Here is a 12182-nt window from a genome sequence, read left to right on the forward strand (position 1 = left end):
GACAACGCCAGTGACGGACACGGAGCCGCAGGACGCCACCTACTGGCGCGCAGGGGTACTGCTAAACAGTTTCTGGATCCAGTCTGAAGCCTGGGGATATTCTAAGGTAAGGAACCTATCACAAACTTGTCTCTTTCAGATATATTAAACAACATTGGGCTGAGGGAGAAGCCCTGAGGTACTCCCTGCTGCAAGGTATACATTTTAGAATGGTATGGCTTTTGAAACACTTGGAAGGTGCACCCCTATAAAAAAAGAAGCAACCAACAGCAATGCTTTGTGGTTGACAGCGCATCTCCACAGATGCTCAATCAGCAGGATGTGAGACATGGTGTGGAACACCGCACCAAGATCCAGCATCAGAAGAGCTGCAGTATATCTGGGGTTCAATATTTGGTGTATGGATTCCGGTGCTGAACGCAGGGGTTACTCTGTGTTGTAGGAGGTCCGGAACCCTGACTGTGTCCTGTGAAGAAGGTTGTTGGCCTTAATAAATGTAGACAGTGGTCCATTGACATGCATATCAATGACTTTGGCAAGGAGCATTAGCAATGAAATAGGTCCGTAGTTACCAGGTTTGGTAGGGTCCAATAATGGCTTTTTAAAAAGTGGGACTACAATCTTGGCGTTCACTTCTGAGAAACCCGGCCCGCCGCCAATGAGCTCTTAAGAAGCTCATGGACCATGGGCAGGACTGCTTCAACACCCATTCCAAAATGGAGGGCAATAATAGTTCAAGCGGAGAACCTTATTTGAAAGATGCGAGCAACGAGGACAACTTCTCAAGTACGATGGGTTTAAAATGCGGCAACCCAAAGCTAACGTCTGAGGAGTCAAACCAGGACTCTAGACAGATGATTTCTCTAGACTCCGCTGGAAAGGAGGCACAGATATTTGCCACCTTGCAGCCCTCCTCTGGTGGTATGGTGGTTGGCAAAACTCAGGAAATAGATGAGTGACTTGACACTGGCAAAAAACATGTCTTGTGAAGAATTCTGAGCAGAAATAAATTTTATTGAATAGTAGTCACAGAGATAATGCTTGATGAGACTGTGGTACCATTTAGGCACAGCCATGTAAGTAGCTTTACTATCAGGATCATATGCAGCGTGGGACAAGGAGAAGAGACTGTGTGAACCACTGGATGGGTTTGCGCATAGGAAACAGTTACGCTGAGCCGGCAGAAGACCCAGGAGGCTGTCTATACTGCACGGAGGTAATACCTGCAAGCAATTGCCTAATACCAGGTTGTTACGCAGGGAGTTCGCTGCCACACTGCTAAGCCCAACTCACTTAACAACATTAGGTCTGCCACTGAAGGAGAAATACATTAACTCAGCTTGGACTACATACATTGGCACTTTTGTTCTGTGTGAGGGAACTATAAGCAATGGACCTGACAGACATGACGAGGTTCCCCAAAAAGGCCTGTGGCCTTGATACAAAAAAAAGAAACCAAGCCATTGACAGTGCAAATCCTTGGAGTCCTCTGTAAGCATAAACACTGAATGATATCTAGATTGCCAGCACCTGAACCCCAGCCACCATTTTGAACTTCTGGAGGTAGAGGCACTGGTGAAGGCTGTGCAAATTAAAAACGGTACCCTGTTCTCTGGCAGAAGAAAACAGCATGAAACTAAGACAGAAACTCCTTTTGAGACAATGGAAATGCTCAAGCTCACCCTCCCCAATATTTTTCAAAGAACAGAACAAGAGACGTGTTTTTTTTTGGGCTTATATGCCTATGAGACATCTAACTTACCTGCTTCACCACACAGATAGGACCAATACTGCACAGCAGTATATATATATCCCTAAGTTTAGCCATCATATTAATCTTATGTAATTTCTTATCAAATCCCATTAAAGTCAAGGCTCCAATTTTATATTTCTGTGAAACATTGAAACATCATTCAAGTAAAAAATTTACCCAACAAGAAATCTTAATGGATAAATGCTTACCCTGGTAACTTCCATAGAGGAAAGAGAATGCTTAGTTTATTATGGAGCTCCTGGAACTCATCAAATGTCCGGAAGATAAATGCTGATTCTTCCTGCCCTTCTCGCAACACTGTCAATACATAAACCTTGAAGAAAAAAGTATGACTTATAAAACACTGCACATGTGCTCAACAATAAGTGGACCATGGAAAACATGAACAATCTTAGTAGTATTTACACTTGCAATTGCAGTCTGTGCAAAAACAGAGAGAACACAAAAGACATTCATACCTGTCATAACTACCTATTCATCCTATATGCATCCAACATTTCTCTTTCACAAATGAAGCAGGAAGAACCATCTACTTACCTTCCATAACACCATATCTGGTAGGAATTCCATCTAGCTGCCGATTCCCTTCCTAGAATCATCCCCAGGCGTTAGACTGGATCTGGTAATCATTTTGTGACCTGTACCCTTGGTGTGCCAGAAGGTAGAGTGGTTTGTCTTTGCGAGGCATCACTGGCGTTGTCAGCACAAGAAGTAAGGTGTGCGGTGCCTACATAGACAGCGCCCGCAGCGTGCGGGAGTCAGTTTCTTTTTGCGACTTTCTACACCAGGAGCCACGAAGAACACGGACCATTGGTGAGGAAAACTAGGGCTTTGAAAGGGGAACAGCCCTATCCCTAGAAATCGGTCTACAGAGCGGGGAGGATGGGCGGTCAGAAAGGAATCTGCAGCTAGTCTCTACCAGATAAGGCGATACTGAAAGGAAGTAACTTGTTCATCTTTATAGACACTTCTAGCTGCAGATTCTTACCGTAGAATAGATACCCAAGCAATACCTCCCTGGAAGGGATCTGTAAAACTGATTTACAGTAGAAAGTTTTGCAGGACTAAACAAGTAAAGTGCCCTTCCAGAAGGATCTGAATTGTCCAGACAGTAGTGCTCCGTAAACGCATGTAAAGAAACCCATGTTGCTGCCTAGCAGATATTCAGGACCGTAACTGCATGCTAACGCAGTGGTTGCAGCCTTTGCTCTGGTGGAAGGAGCACGCAAACCTCCAGGGGGTTCTTTCTTGGCCAATGCGTAGCAGATCTAAATACAAAGCACAATCTATCTGGAGATGGTCTGCTTCTGCACAGAACTTCCCTTCTTCGCTCCAGCATACCCCATGAAGAGTTGGTTATTCACCCAGAACTCTCGTGTGGTCTAGGTAGAACGGCAACACTCTTTTTGGGTCAAGTTGGTGAGGTTGCTCCTCTTCTAAAGAGGGATGTGGCAGAGCATTAAAAGTAGGCAGGGTGATGGATTGACCCACATGAAAGGAGGTGATGACTTTCGGCACAAACTAAGCTCTAGTTCGTAGAACCAGCTTATCTGTGAAGATGTTCAAATATGGAGGCTTGGATCACAAAGCCTGAAGATCAATGACCCTCTGGGCAGATGTTATTGCCACCAGGAAGGCCGCCTTGATGGTATGGAGGCTGACAAGACATTTGAGCAAGGGCTCAAATGGAGCGCACATCAGGAACGTCTGGACCAGATTACGGTCCCACTAAGCATGGTGAAGGAGGAAATATATGGTGCAAACCTTTCAAAAACCTACGTACAAAAGGGGATTTGGCTGGTCAGGCAACCACGAAAAGGCTCACAGCGGAAAGGGAGCCCTATAAGGTGCCCAGATTAGTATACTGCTGGGCAAGGTAATGATAAAGAGAAGGACCTAAGAAAGGGGGGCAGAAATTGAACTAACCTGTTTCTCAGCACACAGCATGCATATACCGTTTTGGCAGAGGAACGCCTGGTAGTCAAGACAACATTGCAGACTTCGGGTGGATGGTCAAATGCTGTCAACTGTCACCACTCAATCTTCACAAAAGAAGCTAGAGTATTGACAGGTTCGGGTGGAGAACCCTTCTCAACTGCTTAAGTCCGGAGGAGGGAGACGACAGCCTGGGGCAAGCCCGCCTTCAACAGCCAGCCATTGAGATAGGGGAAGACCGGCACCCCTGATCTCCTCAGGTGAGCTGCAACTACCGCCATCACTTTGTTGAAGACCCAAGGTGTGGTAAGACCAAAAGTATGCATGGCAAACTGAAAGTGCTTGTGGCCCATCATGAACCACAAATAACTCTTGTGAGGAGGCAGAACGGGAATGTGGAGTTATGCGTCCTGAAAGTTCAACACTACCATCCAGTCTCCCTGGTCCAGGGAAGACACCACTTGGGTGAGAGTGAGCATTTTCAACTTCTTTTTGAGGAAGAAATTGAGAGGGCGCAGGTTTATATAGGACTAAGGCCTCCGTCCTTCTTGGCCCCAAAAATAGCAACCACGAGCTGTTTCTGGTGTCAGAGCTTTCTCTATTCGCAGTCATGTCTTGGAGGAGCAAGGCAAGATGGTCTTCCATTAGCCTGTCGCAAGCAGGTGGCATGGGTGGAGTAGTAGTCATGAAGGGGAAGTTCTTAACCATGCATGACGCGGGAACGCCACCAAAGATGCAATGGCCCGGCCTACTGAATCAGTAGTATCCATGCCAAATCCGATGCCGGTTGTCCATCTCTAATCAAGTTTTCAACATCAGAATGGAGGTTATACGGAAGTGATGGCAGCATAGACTGCAAGGTATCCCACAAAGCGTGGGGAAAATGTCCAAGAACACATGATGTGTTGGTGGACCTTAACACAGAACTAGCAGAAGCAAAGATTTGTTTGCCACATGCATCTGGACTCCTAGAGTCCATATTTAAAGGAGTCTTCAGTGAAGAATCCACATCCTGCGAGGCTTTAGCAGCCTGACTATCGGGCTATGAGTGGTAGGATGCCTGAGGAGACAAACTGGGTGCCTGCGAGATATAGCACAATCCACTAAGACCCCTGGAACATGCTTGGCCCAAGTTCCTAACAATATGTCAAACAGGGCTACAATGTATTGAAGAACAGGATCGTCACCCGTCTGTTAAAGGACATCAATCAGGGGGTTAATGGACTTTTCCACCATGGGCAGTGACAAGCCCAAAACTGAAGCCACTCTCCTCAACATTTCTGCGAAGTAAGAACTTGCCTCAGTAGCAAGACTTGGATGAGAAAGTAGCCCGAGGCTGGGGAGGACTCCAGCCCACTAGTCTCACCAGGAGCAGAGAGACAACTCTCCTCCCCTTGAGATGGAATAATTTCAGAAAAGGGCTGAAAAACCCAGAATCCCTTGCATCATCCATCCCAATGTGACTTCCGGAACTCTAAACCTGAGAAGGAAGTGAAACACCACATTCCTCCCAGCTTGCTCTAGTGACTCCGTACCCAACCTCAATCGACGTTGAGAAGATGATGCTTCAACGTCAATAGGAGGAGAGACTTTGATTAGCGCCGTCGGCGTCATTCTCAAAGTAGGCTGATCAATAACGAATGCCGAAGGAGGAGTCCCCAAAGGGCTGCGCACGGGTGCCATAGCGGAGTAGACTCAAATGGCCCAACTGACACAGAGGACAAACCCACTGGGGTAGCTCCACTCACCTCTTTGGTGCCCATGGGTGCTTCAGTACAAGGCAGAGGACCAAAGGTGAGATGCAGAGAATTATAATACTCCCTTATCTGGGCCACCGTTGCCGGCTCCCGGAAAGATGAGGAGACACAAGGTAGAGTCTCCTCAACTTCCGAGCGGAGGGAGCTGCGGGAGACCAAGTCTCCACGTGGCAAAGTCGGAGGTGTCACAAATTGCACTTACCCTTGGACGTTTCAGAAGTACAACAACCTGGAGATCGGCTCCGTCTCCTGGAACGGCCTTGCGAACTGACATCTGCATGTATGAAAGCGCGCTGACCCACGAGCGCATTTGAATACCACACCCCTCCTGAGGCACAGTCGGGAGAAGAAACGCTGCTAATTTGCGTATTTTGCACAACTTAAATACTTGATTTTAAAATTGTTTTAGACCTTTGCTCACTTTGTTGTCCTCGTTGAAGCATCCCCCAGAGCGGAGCTAGCGCTCAGAGGGAGTGCCTGCGAGAGCCCTCTTCAGCCGCCATCTGCCACGAGGAAGCGAGGGACACGCCCCCTCGAAGCCACGCCCCCTTTCCCGCTGTATGAAAGCGCGCAGACCCACGAGCGCATTTGAATACCACACTCCTCCTGAGGCACAGCCGGGAGAAGAAACGCTGCTAATTTGCGTATTTTGCACAACTTAAATACTTTATTTTAAAATTGTTTTAGACCTTTGCTCACTTTGTTGTCCTCGTTGAAGCATCCCCCAGAGCGGAGCTAGCGCTCAGAGGGAGTGCCTGCGAGCGCCCTCTTCAGCCGCCATCGGCCACGAGGAAGCGAGAGACACGCCCCCTAATCCTCCCAATAAAAAATGTGCATGCACAGGAAGCGCAGCAGACGAGCGCAGCGGGCGCGACAAATGCACGCCGAAGGCGCGCATAAGGCAAGCTCGTCTGCGCTCGTCCGCGCCGAGTCCGGGCCCAGGGCCAGAACCCCTGCGCCCCGAACAACAGACCGCATACTCTACAGCGCGGACCTCCTTCACAGTCTGAGGGCTCCTACGAGCAACCACAGCTGTCGCAGATATCATGCTGATAACCTGCCTCAGCTCTGCCCAGAGTGTCATAAACCCCTCAAACCCAATACAACCCCCAAACCGCTATACGATTTCCTTATGTTCTTACTGAACTGCCGCTCCCTCCCCAAACATACAGCCGAAATAATGCTTCTAATAGAAGAACACTCACCTGACATTCTGTTCCTAACAGAAACCTGGCTCTCCCCGGAAGCAGACCCAGCCGCAATAGCTGCACTTCCTTCAGGTTTCCAAATCTTGCGCCAGGACCGGTCAAAAGGGAGAGGAGGAGGCCTGGCCATAATCCACAAAGAACAGTTCCACTGCCGAGTGGTCGCTGAAACCATTCTAGACTGTGAAAGCCTAACTTTTAACATCGAACTGTCACCTAATAAGTGCCTCTCAGGCACCCTGATCTACCGACCTCCGGGCCCCCCTAGGCAGTTCCACGTCAGCCTACCCTCAAATGTATCTGAACGCATCAACTCCTCATCCAACTTCATCTTGCTGGGTGATTTTAACTTTCACTTTGACTCATCCTCTGACCTCACTGCCTCGACTTTAGCAGACGACCTAGCAGCTCTGCTGCTCTCACAACGGGTCACCTTGCCCACACATGTAAAGGGCCACTTGCTTGACCCAGTTTTTAGCAACTGCACTGACCTAACCAGTCCACCCATCCCCCTTCCCTGGACGGATCATTTCTTGATCCCAATCAACTGGACTATCTCTAAACCCCCTGAACCTACCCCCACTACAAGACTCAAGAGAGCTTGGTCCCATCTAACAGTTGATAATTGGACTAACACACTTATGGAGAATCCACCCCTGATCACCGACAACCCCGGTCCAGCTAACCAGGCATACGTTAATTGGATCTCCCAATCTCTCGACATTGTCCTTCCGAAAAAAGAAATCACGCTTAAACGCCTCCATAAAACTGCCCCGTGGTAGAAGGAGACTTTGAGAGACAAAAAACGTTGTTGTAGGAAATACGAAAGACAATGGCGAACCGACTATTCATCGGAACACAAAACACGCTATCGAGAAGCTATCAGCGACTACAAAAGTCTGATAAAAGAAGCCCAGGCCGCCTACTTCTCGAAGAAAATCGTGCTCGCAAAATCCAAACCTAAGGAAATTTTCAAAATCATAAAAAAACTAACTAAACACCCGCCCAGCCTACCGACGGACAAATCCACCTCCCACTGCAACAAAGTTGCCGAATTTTTTCATCAGAAAATCAGCTCCATCTACTCGGCCTTCCCCCTGAACAATCTCCCTCTTCCCATCTCCTCCCCACACTCTACCGAACCACTCCCCAGCCCACAGTTACCTACGCTGTCTCATTTTCCTCCATTGGAACTTGCCTCGCTTGAACCTTTGGCACGCAAAGTCAAATCCGGGTCCCCCAATGATCCAGCCCCCCCGGAGATAATAATGGCGGCCTCACAGACCACCTTACCCATATTAAGGGAGGTCTTAAACACCTCCATATCCACGGGTACAGTCCCTACAGTTTGGAAGCAAGCTATGGTGAAAGCCCTGCTGAAAAAGCCCAATCTGGACCCCACGGATCTAAGCAACTACCGCCCCAATTCCCTGCTCCCCTGGGCGAGCAAGGTCCTGGAGAAATACATAAATCACCAGCTAATAAACTTCCTAGAACACCACCATCTTTTGGACCCCACCCAAACCGGCTTCAGACCCAAACATGGGGCCGAGACCGCCCTCCTCATGGTCACGAGGAGGCTAGAAAAATCTTAGATCAGGGAGGATCAGTGGCAGTGATCCTCCTTGATCTCAGTGCGGCCTTCGATACGGTCAGCCATGCCACCCTGCTGCACCGCATGTCCCAGGTCGGGATCAAGGGTAAAGCGTGGTCCTGGTTTCGGTCATTCTTGGAAGACAGATCCTTCCAGGTGTTCGACGGCGATTCGGTCTCCACCAGCAGACCTCTGAAATGCGGCGTCCCCCAAGGCTCCTCTCTAAGCCCTGCACTTTTTAACTTGTACATGAGACCACTGGCCGATGTCGTCCGCCCGTTCGGGATTAAGATCATTTCCTACGCGGACGACACGCAGCTTGTGGTCTCCCTGACACAGGATACCAATCCACCTGTACAGAGCGGGCTTAGAGAGTGTCTGGAGGATGTAAAGACTTGGATGTCCCAATCGTCCTTAAAATTAAATGGAGACAAAACCGAGTTTATGGTCCTCGGCAACTCGGTCCCTAGCTTCCCGGCCACCCTCTGGCCACCCAGCATGGGCCCTCCACCAACCCCCAAAAACAGCATCAAAAGCCTGGGAATATGGATGGACAGATCTCTCTCCTTCAACGTACAAGCTACTAAACTCTCGGCTACCTGCTTTGGCATCATGAAGATGCTTAGGAAAATTTTCCCTCTCCTCCCCATGGAAGCCAGGCAAGCAGCGGAACAAGGCCTGATCCAATCCCGCCTTGATTTTAATAATGTTCTTTACCTCGGCGCCCCGGAATCCACTTTGAGAAGGCTGCAGACTGTGCAGAACTGCGCTGCACGCATATTACTCGACCTCCCCCGCAGACAGTCAGTAAGATCCGGGCTTGTTACTCTCCACTGGCTACCGGTGCGCCAAAGAGTTATGTTCAAAGCCATGTGCATAGCCCATCAGTCCTTCTGGAACTCTGGCCCCAGGATCACACAGGACCTAATCAATCATTACAGGCCCAACAGGAACCTAAGATCTAACCAGACCTTCTTAGCAGTTACCCCGAGAGTAAAAAGATCCAGATCCGGAGGCAGGCCGTTCTCCCACAATGCTGCTAGGGCCTGGAATGCCCTTCCATTGTACCTAAGATCCAACCCCAACCTTACAGCCTTCCGTAAACAATTAAAAACCTTCCTATTTTACCCAGTCTAAACTTCCTCTCCCTCCCCCCTGTGTTCCTCATGGTTGGTCTTCAGTATTCCTAGCGCTTGGACGCCTCCGGGCAGCAATTCGCGCTCTATAAATCCACATCCTATCCTATCCTATGAGAAGAAGACAGAGACCGCAAGGACTCTGAGGACCGCGACAGACATGCGGCCAGCAACTTCATACGGCGCTACTTGAGCAGGTTCAGTTTCTGGCAGGAGGCGCAATCCTCAGAGTTATGGTGTTCCCCCTAACACCAAATAAAAATGGAATGCGGGCCTGAAACCAAAATTTGTCGAGTACAGGACCCTTAAGGGTTAAAGCATGACGGCATTGGAAAAAGGCACACTGTTCCCTCCAACAAAAGCCTTCTAAATAGGCCAGATTGAACGACCTGAGGAACTGCTTCTCCGGATCTGCATTGCTGTGTGAAAAAGAAGAAACGGACGTCTGCGCGCCAGATGGGACTTATATGGCTCCAGTGATGTCACAACCGGAGTCAACATCATCACGGTGCCGTGCGGCACAGTTTCACAGCGCGCAGTGGTATTGCTGAAAATTTCTGGATCCAGTCTGACGCCTGGGGAGAATTTAAAAGTTAAGGAATCTGCAACTAGATGTCTCTATCAGATTAATTTATTTTCTTTGGATTCCCAAATGAAAGCATCCCAGTGTCATGGCATTTTCCCATTATGACACTGAAAGTCACATCTCGAAAGGGACAACTGTACCACAGAAAGTTCTGCCTTTCATATTAAGGTTTCTTCCCCGAAATATCCTTGCTAACATGTAAATCTGTTTTAGGTCAAAGGCTAATGTTTGTGTCCCAGAAAATGGCAGAACATTGTACTCTTGGAAGACACAAGTAATATAGTGAATGTCATGTGGTTACACAACTTGTTGGATGTTCCAGGAGGACAAATCGTAACCAGTTGCCTCATGCAGCCTCTGCAGGGGTGAATTGGTTGGCAGTGGTGATGCATGCAACACATGAATATTACTAACTCTGCAGGCTATACTCTATGGGAGGTATCAGATGACAGAGGGATCAGGATACAGCCAACCAATGACAGGATGATGACTCCATCACTTCAGGGCTACATGCAGGAGAGATGTTTGGTATACTATGTGAGATGTAGTCGGAGGGAGTAAGTTGAGGTTGACACAAAACGATTTGGTCAGTGATGGGGCGGCTGGGTGCATGTATTTCTTCCCATTTCAACTACCAATTACCAGCCAGGAGGCAAAATTAGCAAAGACGCCGGAGCATGGCCATCCTGTATAAAAGCAATTAGGAAAGATTGAAGCTTCTTTCGGGAACATTCTGTATTAACGGCTACAGCCTCTTTTTAGAGGTGAGGAACACAAGTTGTTAAGACATGCACTGAGAATAATCTCTCTTCCACAATGGAAACTTGGAATCTTCAGCAGAGAATGACCTTCAACCAGGAGGGAGGGCGAGAGAGTGAACGTCCCATGCCAAAAATGCCTTTTACAACAAAAGCATATATACTGCAATCTTACAGAGAAAACTGTTACTGCGAAATGGGAAATGCCTGGACTAGGAAATAATGAGCTTTGGTAAGAAAACAAATATACAATAAAGGTTTTGAGTGTTTGTGAGGAATTGGGGTGTACTATATGGTGTGGTTGTGTGAACTCACTGTGTAATTCACTCACCAACACCTTGAAGAACCTAAGGTTTAGTTTATCAAACCTTTAGCTCAACTCAGGGTCGCTGTGGCTCTGACCAGCAACAGTTAGACAAAGGAACAAGTGTAAAGTGTTTACACAACACCAAAACAATTGAAAAAGGAAATCAACAAGACACCAATTTATAGAAATAGACTGTATTTTTAGACACCAGAAAGGAAAAGATCCACAGGAGGGTTCCAACTTTATAGAATTTACAAGGTATAGTACATCAAGGTATTTTCACTCAATCGCAAACAAGCATCAGAAAATTCAACAATTGTGACACAAACTGTTTCACTAAAAAGTTTGGGCTCAGTGTAAAGTTTTCAGTTGGAGTCACTTAGGGAGACCAACTACAGTGGGGAGCTAGTCAGAGGGACCAGCAAGGTCAGCAGGTGAAGCAGCCCTCAGTCAGTCCCAGGCACTTTTATCCTTTGCAGGGCTTTTCTATCAAGTGATCCAGATGCAAGGGATGAAGGATACTTTAAACGCTCAAAGGACGCTGTGGATGCGATGCAGCCGACAGGGGGTGTTGCCATGACTACTCCTCGGTCCATGTAGGAGATGAGCTGGATCAGAGTCTGCTCTGTGCTGGTAGAAGTCCAGTCAACCATGGACTACCAATTGCCCAGTATCATGATCATGGGTTAATCCTTCCTGGGCCGATAACTCATCCTCTGGCGGTCCCAGCTGCACTTCGAGGACACCCCAGGCTCAGCAAACACAGCTGTAACTTTATGCATCGGTTCTGGTCCCTGGTACTGCATGGCAACTGGTTGAAGACTTTGGGCTACCAACTTGCCCCAACACACTTCTCAGCTGTTGTGTCCCTGTGCTGTGGAAATGAGGTCAGCTCACTGACCCTTGGAGTCTCTTGGCTTTGGCTGGGCTCTGGAGAAGACTTCTCTAGCATAATACAGCAGGCACAGTCCCTCTCCTTTGCTTACCACCAGGTGCGGTCCACGTTTGTGCAGACTCTCTTCGCCGGTTCCACGGTGCAGCAGCGCAGTCACACTCCGGTCCTTCTTCCAGTCCAGTCACGATCTGAGTTCAGGGGGCCAGAGGTGTCCTACTTATTCTCAGAAAATACC

General features: G+C 48.3%; 1 protein-coding gene across 1 annotated transcript in view; it reads right to left on the reverse strand.

Moving 5' to 3' along the window:
• PIK3C2A (phosphatidylinositol-4-phosphate 3-kinase catalytic subunit type 2 alpha) overlaps positions 1-12182 on the reverse strand; it is a 553726-nt gene that overhangs the window by 200805 nt on the left and 340739 nt on the right. Inside the window, exon 12 of the mRNA XM_086954142.1 lies at positions 1963-2087. Coding sequence (XP_086810268.1) covers positions 1963-2087 — 125 coding nt within the window. The remainder of the gene's footprint in view (positions 1-1962; positions 2088-12182) is intronic.

Source organism: Lissotriton vulgaris, chromosome 2_1, assembly GCF_964263255.1.
Source record: "Lissotriton vulgaris chromosome 2_1, aLisVul1.2, whole genome shotgun sequence".
Classification (NCBI taxonomy): Eukaryota; Metazoa; Chordata; class Amphibia; order Caudata; family Salamandridae; genus Lissotriton; species Lissotriton vulgaris.